General features: G+C 44.0%; 1 protein-coding gene across 1 annotated transcript in view; it reads right to left on the bottom strand.

Moving 5' to 3' along the window:
• col11a2 (collagen, type XI, alpha 2) overlaps nucleotides 1-23233 on the bottom strand; it is a gene marked incomplete at both ends in the record, with an annotated part of 52504 nt that overhangs the window by 23295 nt on the left and 5976 nt on the right. The window contains 8 exons of the mRNA XM_083982465.1: nucleotides 245-298; nucleotides 1460-1675; nucleotides 2856-2975; nucleotides 6426-7580; nucleotides 11519-11641; nucleotides 13478-13640; nucleotides 14013-14223; nucleotides 16449-16610. Of these exons, the coding sequence (XP_083838591.1) occupies nucleotides 245-298; nucleotides 1460-1675; nucleotides 2856-2975; nucleotides 6426-7580; nucleotides 11519-11641; nucleotides 13478-13640; nucleotides 14013-14223; nucleotides 16449-16610 (2204 nt within the window). The remainder of the gene's footprint in view (nucleotides 1-244; nucleotides 299-1459; nucleotides 1676-2855; nucleotides 2976-6425; nucleotides 7581-11518; nucleotides 11642-13477; nucleotides 13641-14012; nucleotides 14224-16448; nucleotides 16611-23233) is intronic.

The raw sequence follows: 23233 nt of genomic DNA, 5'->3' as shown, positions 1-23233 counted from the left end.
TTTTATTTAACCTTTATTTAACCAGGCAAGCAAATTAAGAACAAAATTCTTATTTTCAAGTGCAGCCTGAAGGGGAAGGGGGAGGGGAGTGCTAAAAGTGAAAACAAGGGTATATAAATTACACAGGAAAAATTCAATATCATACAATACAATACAATAAAACAGTTAATCAATCTTTAAATATAGTAAATATAGTAAATCTGTTTTTTAAAGGTGCAGCTCAAACATTATTAGAATAACTCACGGGCTCCAGCACGGCAGGATCTCCCTTGTCTCCTTTCTGTCCTCTGACGGCGGCCTGAGGAAAACACACATGTAGCCAACAACACAGCACAGTCAGTACAGATGCTCCTACACACACACACACACACACACACACACACACACACACACACACACACACACACACACACACACACACACACACTGAAAACGACGGCTTTGGGACAGCAAGAAGCTGCACACTCATAAACACACCAACAATAATATAAATAATAACACATTATATTAACCACTGTTACTCCAGTGTAGAAAACAGAAAGATAAAATAAAAACCTGTTTGACTTAAAGAGATAAACTTTAAGGTGACTGAACCGTTCTCCAGACTGATCTAGGAGCAGCTGCTCTACATGAAGCCACACTGAGATAAACAGCATCCAAAACAACAGATGCAGCAGTCGACTCTTTGAGATGCGTCTTTATCTCGTGTGCAACGTTCAAGTGACTCTGTGTTTATCAGGATCCTCTGGCAGCAGCTGTTCCTCCTGTGGTGTTCACTGCACCGGACAGAATAAAACCACTTTCAACTGTTTCGATGTGAGGGCTCAGTCTTGGTTCTTTAAAGGGATAGTTCAACATTTTGGCAAATGAGCCCATTGCCATTATAATCACTATAGTCATAGCAGTAGGTTCGTTACCTTTAGTTGTCGGTGCAAGCTGTTTTTAGAGGGATATGCAGAGACTGTTGATGAAAAACTGTCCCTGAAAGCAACGTGCATCAGTGGTTTTGCATGAATTTCCCTCTACAACAACTCTGTCTGGTAACGTTGTGTTATTATCTCATAGCGTGGTGAATGTGCAGCTCACAACTTGTCCACCAGAGCGTTGTGGAGTTGTTGGATTGTGTATTTGATGAGTTTGATGAGGGAAACCAAGAAATCCCATAATGAGCCTCCGTAGCGTAGCTCTGAGCAGCTCACGGCTCTGCTCCGCCGTTCTAAAAACAGCTTGCACCGACAATTGAAGATAACAAACCAACTGCTATAGGGACGACTATAGGGATTATGGCAATTATGGCAAACTATCCCTTTAAATGTATTCAGATACAGGTTTCTCTGAGGCTGACTGAGAGAACTCTGAACACAAAGACTGAGATTCACAGTCGCAGGTTGAAATTGATTTTGTTTTGCTCTTTTTGTTTGTTTGTTTTTTTGCCTCTGAAGCAAAAAAAACGACTTACGCCTCCCTCGTCTGTCACGGCGGACAGGGCGGGGCCCATGTGGGCGTCGGCCTCCCCGGTCTCAGGCATGGGCTCGTTGTAGTCTCTGTAGGAATAGTCGTATTCCTTCATGCCCACGTCCCCGGTCACATACTCCTCAGTGAAGAGTTCCTCTCCGGCGCCGGCCGCCTTGGAGGCTTCTACCTCCTCTCCCACCAAAGTCGTCTCCACCTGGGGCTGCACCGGCCGGGGGGGCAGGGCCACACGGGGGGGGGGGGGGGGAAGAGGGAAGGGAAAGGAAGGAAGGAAGGAAGGAAGAGAAAAAGATGCAAGAGGAAGAAGAGGTGCAGTATGAAGGGAAAGGTCGTCGTAGGAACAGAAGGAGGAGGAGTGGAGGAGGAGAGGGGCGACGTAGAAAGAAGTGAGTCTTACCTCTTGTACATAAACAGTGACAATGGGACAGAAAACAAACACACAGCTGACAGACTCTATCAGTCCTACTGGTTTAAATCTCCTGTTAATCCTCTATGAAGCTCTATAAATAATAATCACATGTTTCCATCAAAGCTCAACATCACCAGCTTGAGACGCTTTGAGGAAACAGCTGCTGCTACGCAAAGCAAAGTCTATGTTATACAGCTGCAGACTACTGTACTTACCATGGAGTTTACATAGGAATCCAGTGGAATTACACTGTACAGCTGAATATAAAACACTAACCCAACAAACAAATTGTAATAATGACATGATAATTCTTGTTCCTACAGTGTACAGAACTGTCCAGCAAAAACATTCAACTGAAAAACCAAAACCAAGTCGTCAACGTGGGCTGATACAGATCAAATGTTCATGACGACAACATGGATCATCTACTGTGTTTCCTCTCAAACAAGAATGCATTATATTCATCTCCCCGTTGTTTCTGTGGTTAAAGGTGCACATCAAACATTCCTGCGTGAATCCCCTTTTTCTCAAGATGCTTTTGCTCTGATGACGAGACGTGGGCCTGACTGACGAGCAGAGCAGAGTCCTGTGATGAGAGCAAACCCAGGGGATCTTGTTGTTAGGGAAAAGGGGGAGTCACATAAAACTGTTTGATGGTGGGAGCAGATGAATGTTGTGCGTTCTCCTTTGAAGGAGGTTTTTCTCTTATGTCTTGTGTCGCGTGGCGTCGGTGCAGATAAAACAGTGATGTGATGTGTTGGTTAGAGAAGAGACACAGAGCTACGGCTACGAGGTTAAACTACAGACTGGGCTCACCACCACAGTGCTGCACCGTCCTCTTTCCTCTTTCTGTCAACTTTATACCATGTTAAATAGACTAATAATGACCATGCATGTTCTCTACAGGGTCTATCTGCCCCGGCCGTGAGCTGTGAGCTGTGAGCTGATCAGTGTGTCGTTTTCTTTTCTTTACCTGCTCAGGAACCACTTCATGTCCATTCACCTCACCCTCTGGCAGTGGCACCGTCTCCTCATAGTAATAATCAGTCTCTGTAGCGGTGTGGCCGGCCTCGGCATATTCAGTGTCTACATCCTGATTGGTCAAGTTGACAGGAATTGGGGGAGCAGGGAGGAAGTAAGCAGATTTGATTGGAAGAGCGTGGTTAGTTCAAAGTCTGCTTGTGTGAGGTAACGATGAGGTAAAAGGAGAAAATGGAACACATCGTAAAACTGCGGTTGCCAGAGACAAAGAAACGTTTAGTGGCAACTCACATTTTTAAAGTTGTAAAGATCCATTTTTTTTTTTTTAGAAAAGAAATTTCAGGAAGTCGTTGAGTCTCAGCGACTATAAATCTCACCAGGTGTGAGATTTAGGGAGTCGTTGAGACGACACTGCTGAGATTTCTTTTCGTTGCATTGTTGAACCATTATTGCTTCACAAAGCCAAGACTGATGAGAGGGTGAACCTGCACTCAGAGCAGCTATCCATCCCATCATGGAAACATCAGGACCTGATGCTTCGGGATGTCTAGTTTCACCCAAGACCAGAAAACAGAGAAACAAACAACCCAAATCAACAGCCTCACAGAAAATAAATCTCTTCATTCACATGCTAGGACTGTTTCAGACCCCGCCCACCTTGAAAATTGGCAACTTCACTGTCGATTGCACAATAAACACAAGCAGCGCTAATGAAAGCAAACTTAACATTTGCTTTTTTAGATTCTGTGAGGCTGATTCACTTCATATTTGAAAAAATAAAATATGACCAGAGACAGAGAGAAAACACAGGTACTTCAACAAAATGACAGAAAACCAGAGTGAGAGAGTGACGGGGGAGGTTTGTCGTGTTGTGTTGTTGTGTGTAGAGTGTGACAGACAGTATTTGTGTTTTCTCAGGTTTAGTTTCGGTGCCATAGCAACCCCATGCTCATTCATTCACCGGACCGGTTTCGCTGAGAAAAAAGACAAAAAAAGACGGAAGAGACGGAGCGATGGAGTGTGTTCAGGCTCTGAGATCCAGTGTTGAGGGAGGAATATGAAAGAACAATGAAACTGTAGAATGAGCCATGCTTCAGTGTGCACCGCTGTATCATATCATATGGAGCAGGTGGGCTGATGGTGAAGATCATATGATATATAGACAGAGGAGAAGCCGCCCAGCTCGCTATGAACCGCTCCATCCTGAAGACCAGACTGTCCACCATGAAGGATTTACAGCAAACCGTCACTGCCGGCCACTTACTCAGAGATCAAACTACTCCCCGAAGTGAAAAAAAGACAAAACAAGTAAAGTGATACGCCAACATTTTTTTTTCGTATCTTGCCTCACTTCCTAGTCCATGACCAGCAGATAGACACCATCCTTTTGACTGTGCGTGCAGTAACAAGTGAGATGGAGCCGTATCGCCGTAATTAGCTTAGCTCAAACGCTGGAAGACATCCGTTTCCCTTTACATACAGAAAACCATGAGGATAGAATTTGTGCTTTTACTTTGAAACAGGAAGCTAACCTACCCTCGATGTAGCTAGCTTGAACCAAAATAAAGCGTCTTTGCTTGAACCCTCCGTTTTGACCGATCTCGTCCCGTTAGCGGCATTTGACCGCTCAAGATGCCTTACCGGAGAGTTTTGTCAGCTCTGAGACCAAGATCGGCCCGCCGGTTTCCGTTTAGAGTTGCTGAAGAGTTTCTCTGATGACTTTAGGAGGAGGCAGGCTAACACTACCTATACACTTCCAGTGTTTGAGCTAAGCTAATTAGCGACTGTAGGTGGAGGCAGGCTAACACTACCTATACACTTCCAGCGTTTGAGCTAAGCTAATTAGCGACTTTAGGTGGAGGCAGGCTAACACTACATACACTTCCAGTGTTTGAGCTAAGCTAATTAGCGACTGTAGGTGGAGGCAGGCTAACACTACCCATACACTTCCAGTGTTTGAGCTAAGCTAATTAGCAGGGCTCTCAAGTTTTGAAGTGAGTTCAGAGTGAGATTTTACCAGCGGCAGCGGGGATTTGGTTGAAGTGGGGATGGATGTCTGACAAATTACTCATAAATTAATTCAAACAAAAATATTTATGATTTATGACTGGAATATGTTAACCAGGGCGTCATGCAACCCAAAAATTGGAGGGGGCACAGTGAATGTGGATGTGCTATTGTGTGCGCAGCGCGCACAAAATTTTTTGGAGGATGCCCTCAAATCACTTATTTTGGACACTTTACAGGACTCTACACTAGTATTTGTTAGTTTATTTTTAAAGCACAGCACAATGAAAAATGTTTAAGTAGCACGTTATTTAACCTTTAAATAATGTTGAGGGTCCAATGTGACCCATTTTTACATTTAGGAACAGTAAAAACACCCTTATTTTCCTCTGACTTTAAGTTGAACTTGTTCTTGACCAACACAATATTTGATACATACAGATTAATTTAAATGGTCTTTCCTGCCACAACACTATGATGATTACTGTATTTAACTACTTAAATCACAGTAGCATAAACTGATTTGTTGAACTCAGCCTGATGTAAACATTAATAAAACTCAGTAACCAATCACACAGGCAGCTCCATGTTGTCCCTATGTGATGTTCAGGGACAGGTCAGGACTGGGGACAGACAGCTCTGAGGTTGAAGTCCTAATAATGAGATGAGATGCACCTGTGACAGTGACAGGTCTGTAGCTATTGACCACATGTCAGCTGATCAGCTGCATCAGAGGAAACTCCGCTGTTCTCATCTCCGACGAGCGCTTTTTTTTTTTTTTAAATTAAGCTCCGGTAGCGACCGGCTCAAATACGGGAGTAGCCTATAGCCTACTGTAAATCGGCGCGGATCTGGTGTGTTTATCAAAGCTTGGCCGCCGTGCTCAGGCACCGGGTCGGTTTGAGCTGCGTTCATGAAGTTAAGAGGCTGCTTTCAAACTCTTCAGGCAGTGACCAGTGTAGGCTGAGGCCAGTGGGCTAACAGGTAACAGTGTTGTTGTCTCTTTTCACCTCTCTCGTGTGATCAGTGCGCCCTCAAATCTGTTCCACTGCAAAAGCGGTGCAACTTGATGGACGTCACCGTGGTAATTTAAATGCGTGAGAAATACAATGTGTGGCGTGTGAGCGTGTGAACGGGTGGGAATGCGTGTGTCACACGCCAAATGCGTGAGACTTGAGAGCCCTGCTAATTAGCGACTGTAGGTGGAGGCAGGCTAACACTACCTATACACTTCCAGTGTTTGAGCTAAGCTAATTAGCGACTCTGTGGAGGCAGGCTAACACTACCCATACACTTCCAGTGTTTGAGCTAAGCTAATTACGGCGATACGGGCTCTACCTCGTTAACGCACAGTCAAAAGGATGGTGTCTATCTGCTTGTCATGGACTCGGGAGTGAGGCAAGACACGTAAAAAAAAATGCTGGTGTATCCCTTTAAGTTTCACAGTGATTTTGCTGCAGACCCTGGATGGTGGACAGAGCTGCTCCCAGATGGGAAAGACGGGACATATCCGACTCTGGACGCTCCGACCCAAACATGAGCGCTCCTGTTGTACCTGTTGGTAACCGTTGGTGATTTTCTTGGCCGGGACGACGGTTCCACTCAGCACCGACTTGCCGAAGGGCGGGAAGGCTTTGTGCTGGGATTTGACGTTGGCGTCCAGCACCAGTTTGGACTTGGTGGGTCTGGGCGGAGTGGGCCGGGCAGCAGCGGGCGTGGGCGTGGCCTTCTTCGCCATGGAAACCTTCTCCACAACGCTCTTCGCTGCTTTGCTCACGGACGTTTTGACCAGAGGGACTTTGGTGACCACAGTTTTAACTTTGGTGACCTCGGTGACCTTCAGTTGGCTTTTTGCTGCAGGAGCTTTGGTGGCCGCCGCCTTCGCTGCAGCCGCCGCCTTCGTAGGCTCAGGCTTGGAGGACTTTGTGGGTTTGGGCGTTTTGGTGGCTTCTACTTTAGCAGCTGATTTGGCTGCACTGACCACAGTCTTCTCTACTTTAACAACCTTCTCAGTCTTTGTTTTTGTAGTGGTTTCAACTTTTGCCTGAGTAGCAGCACCGTTGCTAACGACTTTCTTCTCTACCACAGTAGTAACTTTGCCATTAGCCTTAGCCTCACCGTTGACTTTGTTCTCAGCCTTGCCGTTAGCTTTGACCTTGACCTCCTTAACTTCAACGGTCACTTTGCCGTTTCCGTTGACTTTCTTCTCAGCTGCAGCTTTGCCGTTGGCCTTGGACACAACAGTGGCCTTTCCATTTCCGTTGGCTTTCTTCTCTGCTGAGGATTTTCCGTTTCCGTTGCCATTGACTTTCTTCTCAACTACAACCTTTCCGTTGCCGTTGACCTTGGCCTGAGCCGTGGGCTTAGCTTCAGCTGCAGCTTTACCGTTGCCATTAGCTTTAGTTACAGCTGCTTTCCCGTTGCCATTAGCTTTAGCTGCACCGTTGGCTTTCTTCTCAGCGGCTGCTTTGCCATTGCTAACTGTTAGCTTAGCCTTAGCTGCTGCTGTTGGTTTGATCTTAGACAGGAGGATCTCAACGGCAGTGGGCTTTGCTTTGAGGGCCTTGGCTGTGGAGGACTTGGAGGCCTTGGTGGGCATAGGCGGCTTCACTACTTTGTACGCTGCAGACTTGGCCAGCTTAGCCGGAGTGGGTTTGGCTTTGACCGGGGTGGTTTTAGTCGGGGCTGCTTTTCCATTGAGCGCCTTCTTCTAATATCCGTGATTATTGTTTAGTTGAGATGTTGTTTAGTATGTAAGAAGTGCATATTGACGAAGGCACGGAGAGAGAGTGGAGGAAGACAAAGATGTATGGAGGGGTTGGGATGGGGGTGAAAAGCACAAACAAGGGATGGACAGAAGGAGAGAGAAAGACAAGAGTGGATGTTTTGAGAAACAATGACATAAAGATGGCTAAGGCTTGGATGATTTACTGAGACTGTACAGGCATTACTGGATACAGCAGAGGATCAATACAAGCTTTACAATGGGAAATTAAAACACAACCGTAAAAACTACCAGTAAAAACCAAATTGACATCAGACATTTGAGAAATTTAATTCCTTTTTACTTTTTTTTCTTTTTGCTGATTTCTCCAGTAATGCCATTCCCAATATTAAAATGACAAAGCAGCATCTTGGTGCTAACAGGAACTGGAGCCTGTGGTTTGGCAGAGGCACTGAGGGTGTGACTGGTCAGGTAAAGCTGGTGCTAAACTCACACACACTGCACAGACACACAAACACACACACGTAAAACATACACATACACTCATGCACTCAGTTTGTAATGCACGGAGCAGCCTAACTACAGACAGTCAGAGGTGGTTGCTGCAGATGAGCCATGCAAATGATGAGATGCCAGGTTTGCATGCAAAGGCAGGTTAGTCACATAAAACCACTAAATGCATAAATCAATTATTACTACTCGTGCTGCTACAGTGAAAACACATGCAAACTAAAAGTGTAAATAAACTGTACAAAAAAAATCACCCAGATAATATAGTACGAGGGGGAAACAGGCCGTCACCGGGGATAGAAACTCCTCAAATATGCAATACACAACAGAGACTTAGAGGAGACAGACTGTGGCATTCATTGAAGTCATGTATGCCATACGAAGGTCAGATGTAAAACCATGATGCATTTCCCAACACAAGAACATGTGCACTGATACGTCGACTGGAAAACTGGTTTGGAAACTGACGACGCAGACGAACAGTCGGTGCATGCGGTGACATCCTCCAAGACAATCACAGTAGAAACCATGCAAGTAACAAGACAACACAGACACAACACAACACATGCCGCGGGTCAAACTGCTGCAAATCCATCTGGAGGTTTCCTGACAAACTGAACGGGCGGAGTTTTCCATAAACAACCACACAACAACCAGTGCTAGAAAAGACAAACAATCACAGGAAAACATTTTACTGATGCAGATCTGTGATTATCCTCTTAACACCTGCTGTGGGACAAACTCCGCCCATCCTGCACACAACGGATTCAGGAAAACACGACGTATTTACAGCGACTAATTTGACCAAGACGACATAAAGAGAAGGTTTCTCCTCACTCTCTTATTCGTTTCCCGTGCTCAGACCCACACAGTAAAACCAGAAATAGAAACCGTAGTTATATGATATTTGCTTTTAATTATGGACTAATTTCATGTTTCTAACACAGATTTAATCTTATTCTTGACACTCTAAACATCAACTTGCTCCTTCAATTCCCTAAAAAGTTTTTTTTACTTTTGTGGAGAAGAATGTGGAAAAGAAACAAGTGTGCGTGTGTGTAACAACACAGCTGCACCTAAACCACCCTAGTGCCCCCACTCGGCCACCTCTGAACACACACACACACATACATACATACATACATACATACATACATACATACATACATACATATATATATATGACAACATGTAAATGACATGAGGACAAAATGAATCACAAGGAGCAGAAGGTTTTCCTGTGTGACGGAGGTGAAGGGATGAGGTGGATGTGGATTAAAGAGAAGGTGAGACATGATTAAAACAAGGGAGGTGTGGAGCCATGAGGGAGGAGAGAGGTATAGAAGTAAGATTTTAATATTTTAGTAAATATATAATGTAAATTTAGTTGATGCTCAAACATATACAATGAATGATCCCTGTGTTATTGCTTTAATACCTCTCTCTCTCATTCTCCGTCCCTTCCACAACCCCAGCTGGTGTTTTCCCTCTCTCTTGCTCCCTCTTTACCTGCAGCTTGGGAACGCCTGTTGTTTCCTCATAATAATAGGGGTATTCATGGTCATCCTGCTCCTCATCAAAGTACTGAGAGCGGTGGAGGGATGGAAGGAGTGAAGGATGGGCAGAGAGGTGGTTTGGCAGCAGAAAGAGGGATGAATGGAGGGAGAGTGGGTGTCCAGGGGGTAAATAAAGGTGAAGAAGAGGGAGAAGAAGGGGTGAAGCAGCAAAAAGGGGGGTAAAAAATAAAACAAAACATGGTGATAGACAGAATGCAAAGCTTTTATTTTTCTCATTCATCAGAGGTCGTCTGTGCTGCTGCTGCATGAAAAGTTCTGATATTTAAAACGTCACAGATGCACAGACGACCTCGACCAATGAGAAAACAGCAAAATAACAAAGCAAAGCAAAGGGAACTGAAGCTGATGAATAAAACCAGAGAGGTTTGTATTCATTCAGAAAGCGGTCATCTCAACACGACAGGAAGTCTGACTAACAACACAGATCTTGTACTTTGGATGAATGAATGCGGATGAGAATCACTCGTTGCTGTTTCTAGATCAGCTTCCTAATATAAACAGAATGAAGGAGATCTTGCAAAGCTTAATATGAGATATTCTGTAACGTGCACATCCAGTCTCAGTGAGCAAAGAGGCTCCACCTTAAGCCATCGTCATGACAAATGCTTTTATTTCTCAATTTAACCAGAAAACCAATCAGAATTTAACTTCATTTTACTTTAACGTTTTAACTAAAGAAATTCTCTGTCTTGGATCCGAGGGAAAGAACGAGGGAGAGTAAAGCGTTGTATCATCCTCTTTCCCCTACCTTTCTGTGGTCCAGTGCAGCGGAGCGACAACTAATCCACTGACGTCATGTTTCTCCACAGCAACGTGTGTGAAATGATGGAAATGTGCCGCACAGGTAGTTAGTTAGTTACCTCGTATCAGACACACAGACCGATATGAGGAGGAAAGTGGATGGATACAAACTGTTGCTGATGACGGGGGGGTGAGGGGTGAGGGGTGAGGGAGGGGGGACAGGAAGGGAGAGCAGCACTTTGATGACATCATCAGATGACAGGTCGGTATCAAACTGAACCTGAGGACTTTTTTCTTTTCACAATAAGAGGTTGTGCTTCAACAAAGAGGCTCATTCAACTCAGAGCGCTGAACCAAAGATCTAATATGAGACAAAAAGCTTGCAATGGTAGCACATCTTCACCTACATTTTAGGACAAAATACTGACTTTGTGCTACCATTACAAGCTTTTTGACTTTTTATTTTTGTTTTCTGAGTGTTGCCTTTGTGTCATGAAGCTTTACAGACAGATTTAATGTCTTTATATCTGGAGTTGAGTGGACTTTGTAACTGGGAGGAACTTAAAGCAAACATGGGAGGGGAATTTGAAAACCTTCGCAAACCTTTTGCCTAAATTAAAGGTGACAAGAACTGACCCTATTGACACATATATATATAATATATAGAAAGGAAAAGTCATTCTCCTGTATTTGCGTCTTGAAATGTGTCCTTCCTATTTTCATTTTCTGCCTTTTCCGAAATTATCAAGATTTTTCCTTCATATATTTCCTTGATTTCTTCATTTCCATTTAGTTCAAGAAGGAAAAAACAGCACTGGCTAAAGAAACTAAACTCTTGTGCCACAGAAAAGGAAACCAAAGTCCACTGGTTCAGTTTGGGTTTGGTTTGTTGGAGCTTTAGATGAGTCTAACGTTGTGCGATCGGCCTGACGGTGTCGGCTCTGTATCTGAAGTGGGTTCATGTGAAACCTTATTGCATGAATAAAAGCTGTTTGTTGTCCGCTGCAGGGAGGTTTTGTTTCTGAGTGTGGAGGAGAAGACGTTGTGTTTTGTTTGTCTGTGTATGTGTAGCTGGTGTGGAGGTGTGTTACTCACGTATGTGTTGGGGTCCTGAGCCTGGGTCTTGGGCAGCGGGGAGTCACAGTCGGGGCTGTAGTGTTCACAGAAGTCGTAGGCAGCCTGAGGGTTGGAGGCGATGAGCAGCTGCTGGATGTCTCCCTGTGGTGACGGACACACGTTAACACACAGTCCCAGTCAGCAAACACACACAACATGAGGCCGAACAACAACATATTATTTTCACTAATGGTTTGTTTTGTAATGTTAATTTTGTGAAGCACAAGTTATTTCTTGAGTATAAAGAAGAATGGGCTAAAGACATCTGGTTTAAACCGAAGCTCAGAACTTATTGCCAGTTGTGTAATTGTGTATTGTCCCAATGTGACTTTGCCACTGGTCAGATCAAAGATAATAATCTTTATGTGCCTATCTGAAGGCTGGGATTCTTCCTCTGGCAGTAGAAGTAGGTCGGTTTAACTCTGTACCTGAGGAGGGAAGACCCTGCACATTATGTCATATAAATGTAATTGAGGATGAACTGCATTTTGTGTTTCATTGTCCGTTATATGACGAAGCCAGAACAGGCAGTTTTTGTTTCAGAAAATGCAAAATGTGATCGGCACCGCGACACAAACACACTCCGTAACTCGTAATCTTTTGTTTATGACAGATAAGACTACACAAACATACACATCGTAACATCGTATATGTTATATAATGTTATCCACCGCTCCATGTATTGATTTTTCGACGGCTTCATTGTAAACAAATGCACATGGCTGAGAGGAGGGTTAGCAACACAGCAGAAAAGACCAGACTTGTATAGTTCCTCTTTAAAGGTGACAATGACTGACCCTGTTGACACATATATAGCCTATATGTATAGAATATATAGAAAGGAAATGTGAAAAATGTTGTGTCGCCATGGTCTGGGCTGATGATGATGAGGTAAAGTTGGAAGTCTTTACTAGAGCTACTTTCATAAAAAGTGCCTGGACAATAAGAAAAAGTGAATTGTTTTGTCTGTACTCTGAGGATTTTGTTTTTGTGTCTAAATATGAAATGTGTCTTGTAAGCCCTTTTTAAAAAAATATTTAACCTTTATTTAACCAGGAATAATCCCATTGAGATTCAGAATCTCTTTTGCAATGGGCCAGAAAAACAGTTTGGCAAATCACATCATTACATTATAATCACCAGCTGCGTTCAGTAATAGTCTACTTGCCAACAATGAGTACCCGGAAATGTTGAGTACCCCAAAGTTTTATGTTAGAAATAGATAGTATGGGTCCCCAGTATTCAGAAACTGCCGGATGCTAACTTATATATATTGGACAATTAGCATAACTGACATAATTAGCACAAAATAGCATAATTTTCTATATGGGCAATATTTCAACAAAATTGACTAGGCTGATCTTGGCAATATTGGAGTGGTTTTAGGGGTTATTGATGATGCTGAATCCATTTCTGACATTTTCAAAATTCAAAATGGCTGTCTAAACCGGAAGTGACCAGATTTTAACCGCCAGTGGGCCGATTTTGATGGATTTCATCTGGTCACTTCCGGTTTAGACAGCCATTTTGAATTTTGAAAATGTCAGAAATGGATTCAGCATCATCAATAACCCCTAAAACCACTCCAATATTGCCCAGATCAGCCAAGTCAATGTTGTTGAAATATTGCCCTTATAGGCAATTATGCTAATTTATGCTAATTATGTCAGTTACGCTAATTGCCCAATATATATAAGTTAGCATCTGGCAGTTTCTGAATACTGGGGACCCATACTATATATTTCTAACATAAAACTTTGGGGTAGGCTACTCAACATTTCCGGGTTCACAATGGGGCCCTATGGGCTGGCAAGTAGACTATAAGAGGACATGTGCATTCATCTTATAGGCTGGGTGCTTTAATTGGTGCATGACACTTAAATAAATATAAATTCATTCATTCATTAATTCACAGCTGCTCTCTGATTGGTCCCTGACCTGGAAAACCTCCTCGTCGAGCAGACGGGCACCGAACACCGTGATGCCGTTGGTGTCGATCTCAGCGTTGTTGCCGCGGGGAAGTGGGCGGGTCATCTTCTTCTTACAGTCGAGCAGCAGAGTCACGTTCTTCTTAGACACGGAGATGGCGATGCGATGCCACCTAGAGACGAGGAGGAGGAGGAGGAGGAGGAGGAGGAGGAGGAGGAGGAAGAGGAGGAGGAAGAGGAGGAAGAAGAGGAGGAGGAGGAGGAGGAAGAGGAGGAGGAGGAGGAGGAGGAGGAGGAGGAAGAGGAGAAGGAGGAGGAGGAGGAGGAAGAGGAAGAAGGCGAATAAACGTGTAATGTGACGACAGGTCTGATTAAACAGGTGTGTAACTCACCACAACACACACACACACACACACACACACACACACACACACACACACACACACACACACACACACACACACACACACACACACACACACACACACACACACACACACACACACATCTGAACCAGTCAGAAGCTGGTTGCCGTGGTTACTGACTTGCCATCAGCCAGGTTGAGGCCTCTGAACAGGGGGTAATCCTCGGGGGCCGGCCGGCCGTTCTGGTCCTCGTACAGGAAGACGGGCGAGCGTCCCAGTTCGATTCCCAGCTGCTGGACGCCCGCCTCGCTGTAGACGGACAGGAGGAAGGCCTGCAGGCCGGACTGGGCCTTTACCAGCGCCATGATGGAGAAGTTCTCTGGGAAACGACCTGAGAGAGGAGAGGAGAGAGGATGGAGGGATGGAGGGAGGAGGAGAGACGATGAGACTGGTCCTCAGTGTGGTATCAGCTATTTACAATACAATATAAACTTTATTGTCCCCGGAGTGAAATCAGCCTTGGACAGTCAACACCTCCAGCAGCTGCAAGCTGTTTTTAGAACGGTGGAGCAGAGCCGTGAGCTGCTCAGAGCTACGCTACGGAGGCTCATTATGGGATTTCTTGGTTTCCCTCATCTAACTCATCAAATACACAATCCAACAACTCCACAACGCTCTGGTGGACAAGTTGTGACCTGCACATTCACCACACTATGAGATAATAACACAACGTTACCACACAGAGTTGTTTTAGAGGGAAATACAGAGACTGTTGATGAAAAACTGTCCCTGAAGGCAACGTGCATCAGAGGTTTTGCATGAATTTCCCTCTAAAACAACTCTGTGTGGCAATGTTGTGTTATTATCTCATAGCGTGGTGAATGTGCAGCTCACAACTTGTCCACCAGAGCGTTGTGGAGTTGTTGGATTGTGTATTTGATTAGTTTGATGAGGGAAACCAAGAAATCCCATAATGAGCCTCCGTAGCGTAGCTCTGAGCAGCTCACGGCTCTGCTCCGCCGTTCTAAAAACAGCTTGCACCGACAATTAAAGGTAACGAACCTACTGCTATGACTATAGGGGTTATGGCAATGGGCCAATTTGCCAAAATGTTAAAGTATCCCTTTAACATAAAAACATTTTTCCATTCACTCCTGAGTGGATACAGTTCATAGACCATATTGCACATAGATATTGTTGCCTTGTGACTGCAACCAAGAAAGAAAAGAAGTAAACCTACAATAAATATGGTAAATAAATAGGTACTGATAAGAATCTATAAAGTGCAGAGTGTCTTTGGGACTTCTAAAAGATCCTAAAAACCAGTAAAAGAAACCCTAAAAAGAATAAAATCTCCAAAAAGAATAAAACCCATTTAAGATTTAGCAGGTGGTTTGTTTAAGAGGTAGATGGATGTTGGGAGGAAAGAGAGTCTGTAGCGGTTACTTTTACATCTGCTTGCTCTGTAATTCATATTCTTGATACAGAATATGTGAAGGATCGTTTAAAATGTTATGTGACAGATTTAAATTGACTGAAGGGTCGGGTTATCTTTAATGCCAATTATTTTCATAGCCGTTTTCACCTGTTTATTGGTGGAAAAAGTGAAGAAACAAAAGAAACAGCTTTTGTTAGACGACTAAAATGTGACTAAAATGTGAATCGTCCCGTGGGAAGTTGACACAGACGCTGAGGACACATAACAATAAGAGGAGGAAGTCGACTGAACCTCAGAGAACCAGATGAAAATCTAATTTGACTCTTGAGGATTTTTCTCCACAGCCACATAAACACTACTTTCTGTTTTCACACAGTTTCTACACTTCATTTGTTCTGGCTCTGCCCTCACAGTTTAACTCAGCCTGCAGCGCAGCAGCAACACACAGTTTAACTCAGCGCAGCAACACATAATTAGACTAAAAAAACCTCTAGGAGCACTGGAGCATGAAGCTCAACGGCCTCGATCAGCTCCACACAGCTGCTGTTGAAATACACCACAACATCAACATAAAGAGCAACCTGTGAGGATGATTACAGGTCTGTGCTCTGTGGAATTCAATCTAAATATTATATATAAAGCTCTGCTGTACGTTCACTTATACACTGTGTAAATAAAACAGATCAAGAGCTAAATGTTCACAATATTATAGATAATAATCCACTGTATTTAGTTGATTGACTAAGTCATTAATGCTCTTCCTGAAGTTGAACTTTCACCATAAACTGCACATTGATTCAGGAGCTGGTTAGAGTAGTCATGGTAACTAGCTGATTGATTTTAACCAGTGAAAGACAATCAGAGTTAACATTATTGTGAAGTTTGAAAATACAAACTCGCACATTTTTTAATACTGAAGATTGAAGACTGTCAAGGTGCTAAAGGCAGATTTCCACTGTGTTTTTAAACCATTGAACAATAAAGTCTTCTCATCTTATCTTATCTCATCTTATCTTTTTTTTTTTTTTTCTTCTTCTCCCTAAAGTCGATTAAATCAAGTCCTCTGTGTGTCTGTTTCCTCCAACATTATGACATTACAATAATAAAACGCTGTCATGCCTCTCTAAACCAGACCAACATGGACAGTAGCAGCGACGTCGTGTCCCGGTGAGACTGACCTGAGAACAGCTGCTTGGTGGGAGCGGAGATCTGGGCCTTCTTGGAGATGCGGTAGGCGTGGTCGGGGTTGCCGGAGCGACGGGAGGAGCAGAAGCCGGGGACTTTCTTCACACCTTCAGGGAGAGACGGGACCTGCAGAGCCCGCAGCACGTCCACCGGGTCTGAGGGACAGAGAGGACGGGGGGAGAGAAGAGGAGAGGAGGGGCATTCAGGGTTATTATTCTTTCTTTTTTTCATTTTTCACATCATTTTGATCTAACGAGTTAACAACATTACACACATTTATCACTGATCTCACAGCAGTGAACTGAGAGTCCTGTTTCATCAGGACAGTTTTACATACAATACAATACATATTTATTTATATAGCACATTTAAAAATACAACCCAGGTTGTCCAAAGTGCTGTACAATAAAACACACAAGCAAAACTAGTGGCAATACAACTAGATGGGATACAGGTAATGTAGCTACAATAGAAGCATGCAATAAAACAATAAAACAAGAGTGAAGACATATAAAACTAAAATGCCAAGGAAAAGAGATGAGTTTTTAAAAGAGATTTAAAGTGCTCGAGTGTTTGTGCAGTCCTAATATTTCATTCGTCACTTCCTGTTTGTGTAAAGATTCACACACAGTTTCACTTTTTTTTCTTCTTTTAAACATATTATAACTCACATTATAACTTTATTCATGTAAACGAGTCACTGCAGCATCTCTACTGTATGAATCAAAGAGATCAGACGTGTGTAAATCTGCATGAGGTGGGAGTGGGAGGAGGATGAGGAGTAGACAAGTTCTACCTCTTGTTATTAATTATTTTATTTTTAGCTATTTATAATCTGTTTTTATTGTTGTGCTGTGTGTGACTGGTTCTATGTCAGCAGCTGACCACATTTGAATTTCCCTCTGGATTAATAAAGTCTATATCTATCTATCTATGAATATAAAAAACAGCTGATGAATTAGAGTCAGTCGACTGCGTCCGGTCATATAAACTGTTTTAATCCTAAACTTCATCTTTATCTTTCTCTGCAAACATTCAATCACAAATCTTAATCTCAGTAATAATCTGACTCCAGGGTGACGTCCACACTGGAAACCGCTGAGCTGCAGTTGGAGAAAGGGAGCAGTGTGTGTGTGTGTGTGTGTGTGTGTGTGTGTGTGTGTGTGTGTGTGTGTGTGTGTGTGTGTGTGTGTGTGCTGATGGGCATCGGTCCAACTCCACATACACATGAGCCACAGTGTGAGTCAGACCCATGTGTTTATCTGAGGACACACAATCACTTCACAGTTTAACCTACTGTAACACACACACACACGGTCCACACACACACGGCCTAACATCACATAAACACACACACACACACACGGCCTAACATCACATAAACACACACACACACACACACACCAGTCTGACATCCTGCGTCCAGTTTCACACACTGAGCTGGACCGGTCTGTTCCTCAGTCTGAGCTTTTATCACGTTGCTCAAAGCAGCGAGTCAGAGAGAGAGGACAACGTCAGCTTTAACAGTGAAGGTTTGATTCCCTCACTGTGCAATGAAGTGGATAAAAGTGACCCGTTTTATTTGATTTATTCTATATCTGATGGAGGTGAAGACCAACGAGTCACAGAAGGAAAAACCAAAGTGCAGCTTCATGTTTTCTCCTGTGAAACCATCATTTAAACATAATTCACTGCTACTTTGACATCCAGCTCTTATTTCTACCACTTTACACCTCTACAGTCTAATTACTGACATGAACAGACTTGTTACTGAGGAGGGTTTTAGTAAATGCAGTGATTAGACTGAGACGTGAGAACACAGAGAATAAAAACATTTATTTTAATGTACAGTAATTACTGAAACGCTGAGACGTTGTGCAACTCGCTGCCTCATTTCAGACAGAAGGACTGAATCACCCGATGCAGCGCTTCACCACCGCTTCACCACCGCTTCACCACCGCTGCAGCCTGAGAACCAGACCAGAGGTAATTACACCGGTTACAACATCTCTCCTGGTTGTGAGCGAAGCAGCTGTAAAGTTTTAAACTCTCACCAACACCCTGGACCTCATCCTCCCTCCCTGGCTCCCTCTTGGCTCTGAGGTGCAGTAACAACCAGTTAAACTCCTTCAGCCAGACCTCGCCACGCTGCACCGCACCGCACCGCGCTGAGCTGAGACACTTCTCATAATAAACCTACGGTGGCACTGACGCATCATGACACAAGAGACCAGGAGATTTAATAGCAAAACCTCCTTTTGATGCTGTTTTCATTTGACGTAACAGCCACATTTATCCACTTTCTCTGTGATGACATCATATTTAAAAAGAAACCGTGTGATCATTCACATCTCACTCAACATCAGTGGTTTAGTCTGTGACCTACTGGGACGGTCTGAAGAACAAATAACTCACAGTAAACTATGACTGAAGCTGCAGGTCTGAATATAGAGGTTCACTGCTGACCTGAGTGTAAACCTCGTCTTAAAGGGATAGTTCAACATTTTGGCAAATTATCCCATTGCCATAATCCCTATAGTCATAGCAGTAGGTTCGTTACCTTTAATTGTCGGTGCAAGCTGTTTTTAGAACGGTGGAGCAGAGCCGTGAGCTGCTCAGAGCTACGCTACGGAGGCTCATGGGATTTGTGCAGGTTACAACTTGTCCACCAGAGCGTTGTGGAGTTGTTGGATTGTGTATTTGATGAGTTTGATGAGGGAAACCAAGAAATCCCATAATGAGCCTCCGTAGCGTAGCTCTGAGCAGCTCACGGCTCTGCTCCACCGTTCTAAAAACAGCTTGCACCGACAATTAAAGGTAACGAACCTACTGCTATGACTATAGGGATTATGGCAATGGGATAATTTGCCAAAATGTTGAACTATCCCTTTAATGAACTTATCAGTGTGATGTTTTATGCATCGACCTCCTCTGTTGTGTGTGTGTGTGTGTGTGTGTGTGTGTGTGTGTGTGTGTTGTCACAGTGCTGCTGGTGTTTAGGTGACACCCAGTCACCACACATGGTAATATTTATTCACACAGAGCAAATGGTGCGTTACCACGGCTACAGGGCGTCTGGACCACAGGCTGTTAACGTCACTCTGCACCGGAGAGAGAGATGGAGAGATGGAGAGATGGAGGAGGGTGTAGCTTTATTCACTGGGAGGATGGATGGATGGATGGATGGATGGATGGATGGATGGATGGATGGATGGAGTTGTCACTGTGATGCTACATTAAACATCCAAAACAGAAACTTCCCTCAAACAGAGAATCAAAGGAGGAAAAGAACCGAAGGGAGAAGAAAGAAGAGAGAGAAACGGGATGAAATGAAGGAAAACGTGAACGTGTCAGTTTTTTTTTAGAAAAGCAGAACAAAAACCAGGTTTCATGCTTTTCTAAATTTGTGTGCACTTGTGTTTCCAAATTTAACAAATCCTGACAGGCACAGATTTATTTTCTCTCTCTCGTACTTTCATGGATCTGCAGAGGAATGTTGGGAATGAAGAGAGAGGAAAGGAGGAGGGTGGAGGCCAGTGGTTCAGGCAAAGGTGGAGGGTGTGTGTGTGTGTGTGTGTGTGTGTGTGTGTGTGTGTGTGTGTGTTTGGGGGGTCGGGCAGTGACAGTAGACAGGCTGGTTGTGTGATGGCAGACCCTGGATCAGATTGCAGCGGCCCCAGTACAATGTGGCGCTCTGTTCTCCGCCGCTCCACCAGCTCAGCTCAACATCTGCAGCCGGGGCCCTTCCTGCCTGGAGGACCACAATCACCACGGAAACACACCCACAAAAACAACACACAGAGGTACACACACTCCGTGGGCCCGTCGGGGGGAAAGTGAGACCATGAGGGGCGAATCTGAACCTGGACTAGGTGGGAAACAGAAGCAGCGACAAACCGCCTTTATATCCGTCCTCTTCCTGCTCCGTCCGCCGCCATAACGGATCACAGATGGCGGCGCCGTTTGATGTGAGCGCCGCCGTTGCCATGATTACACCGCGCTGTCATTAAGACAGGAAACAGGAAACAGAGCTGGAGGTCTAGGTACAGTAGCTCAGACCGCTACAGGTAGAAACACAGTGAACCTCAGCGTGTTGGACATTTAGACACAACAGAATAATATTCATCTACATTACAGAGATGATTACACTTGATTGTATCTTAAAGGGAAACAGTAGTTCAACATTTAGTCAAATTGGCCCATTGCCATAACCCCTATAGTCATAGCAGTAGGTTCGTTACCTTTAATTGTCGGTGCAAGCTGTTTTTAGAACGGTGGAGCAGAGCCGTGAGCTGCTCAGAGCTACGCTACGGAGGCTCATTATGGGATTTCTTGGTTTCCCTCATCAAAACTCATCAAATACACAATCCAACAACTCCACAACGCTCTGGTGGACAAGTTGTGAGCTGCACATTCACCACGCTATGAGATAATAACACAACGTTACCACACAGAGTTGTTTTAGAGGGAAATTCATGCAAAACCACTGATGCACGTTGCCTTCAGGGACAGTTTTTCATCAACAGTCTCTGTATTTCCAATTTGCCAAAATGTTGAACTGTCCCTTTAAACTGCTCTTCAGGTTTAAATGTCATGTCTTTATTTAAACAGCAGAAACAGTTCAATGCTGCAGAAAGTGATCGGACACTTGATGTAAAGTTTGAAGGAGAGGTCTCTGCAGATGTTCAGTGAAGCTTCACGTCTTCATCCAGAGATCTGAGCTGAGTTATTAAAACCCCGATCATTTCTCACTGTGTGTGTTTAACCCTTCTCTTGCCACTGGACCGGGGCTTGAACCCACACACACACACACACACACACACACACCACTGAGACGCTGTGTTGCTGTATAAAGGAGCACTGTACTGTGGAGTACAGGTGCCCCCCGACTGAAACAATCCTGTCACTGTTAAACCCCCCCGACCCCCGACCCCGACCCACTCAGCTCCACACACACACACACACACACACACACACACACACACACACACACACACACACACACACACACACACACACACACACACACACACACACACACACACACACACACACACACAGACCACCAGCTTATTACAACCTGATAGAAAACACATGTGACACTCAGGTTCACTGTAAAACGAGGTGCTGTGATGCGTTCGAGTGCTGCTGGGATTATTTTAGTTCCTCTCAGTCGCCACTAGATGGAGCTGAAGCTGATTTAATTAAGAGTCACACACACATGCACAATGCACATACACACACATGCAGGTGTTTACATGTACACACACTGTGCAAACACACACACACGCTCAGGAGTGAAAGATAAACAATACTTCTGCTGACTGAAGTCAATATGAACACTCAGTCGACTACAGAGCAAACAACTGGACTAACACAACACACACTCCTCTGTCTGCACACACACATCAGACCCTATACACACAACACACAGAGACACAGTTGGTGTTAGACAGTTTGCACAGTTTTCTCATAACAACTAATTATTATCAATTAATGATCACTTTCATGATCAATTAAAGGGATAGTTCAACATTTAGTCAAATTGTCCCATCACCATAACCCCTATAGTCATAGCAGTAGGTTCGTTACCTTTAATTGTCGGTGCAAGCTATTTTTAGAACGGCGGAGCAGAGCCGTGAGCTGCTCAGAGCTACGCTACGGAGGCTCATTATGGGATTTCTTGGTTTCCCTCATCATCAAACTCATCAAATACACAATCCAACAACTCCACAATGCTCTGGTGGACAAGTTGTGAGCTGCACATTCACCACGCTATGAGATAATAACACAACGTTACCACACAGAGTTGTTTTAGAGGGAAATTCATGTAAAACCACTGATGCACGTTGCCTTCAGGGACAGTTTTTCATCAACAGTCTCTGTATTTTCCTCTAAAACAACTCTGTGTGGTAACGTTGTGTTATTATCTCATAGCGTGGTGAATGTGCAGCTCACAACTTGTCCACCAGAGCGTTGTGGAGTTGTTGGATTGTGTATTTGATGAGTTTGATGAGGGAAACCAAAGAAATCCCATAATGAGCCTCCGTAGCGTAGCTCTGAGCAGCTCACGGCTCTGCTCCGCCGTTCTAAAAATAACTTGCACCGACAATTAAAGGTAACAAACCTACCTAGCGATTATGGCAATGGGCCAATTTGCCAAAATGTTGAACTATCCCTTTAAGACAATTAATGCTTTAATTAGGAATAAGATATTGTTTATATAAAGACCACAGAGTTAGTGAACTGGACACACACACACCTGGGTCACTGCACTAGTGAGGTGACAACTGTGCGACTCAGAAATCATTTCTGTCTGAACGTGTGTGTGTGTGTGTGTGTGTGTGTGTGTGTGTGTGTGTGGTTCTGGTATGGCTGTGCCAAATACCAGACACACACTCCAGCTGACACGTTGACCCCTCACCCCTCACCTTTACACAACGAGCACGTTGTTAGACACACAGTTTAAGAGGGATGTGCAATATTGACCACAGATCAAACACTTAAACACACACACACACACACACACTGAGAGAGAAGCATCCTGTCAGATCTAGAAGCGATGTGAGCGCTGAGCTCCGTGAAGTCTAACCTCCAGTCATTCCTCAGTCAGCAGTGACCACAGCTCTGACTGCAGCTTGTAATTTCCAACGTGCAGCTCTATAGTTATGATTTATTTATAATGTCTTGTGTACACAGACAGAAAAACCATCATGAGAACTCATCATGTAAAAATGTACATTATTTATACACTGTAAAAGTCACATTTCTAAGTTTT

Source organism: Trachurus trachurus (assembly GCF_905171665.1).
Source record: "Trachurus trachurus genome assembly, chromosome: 11".
Taxonomy (NCBI): domain Eukaryota; kingdom Metazoa; phylum Chordata; class Actinopteri; order Carangiformes; family Carangidae; genus Trachurus; species Trachurus trachurus.
Note: the sequence above shows the minus strand (reverse complement) of the source record. Positions and strands in the feature narration are given on the sequence as shown.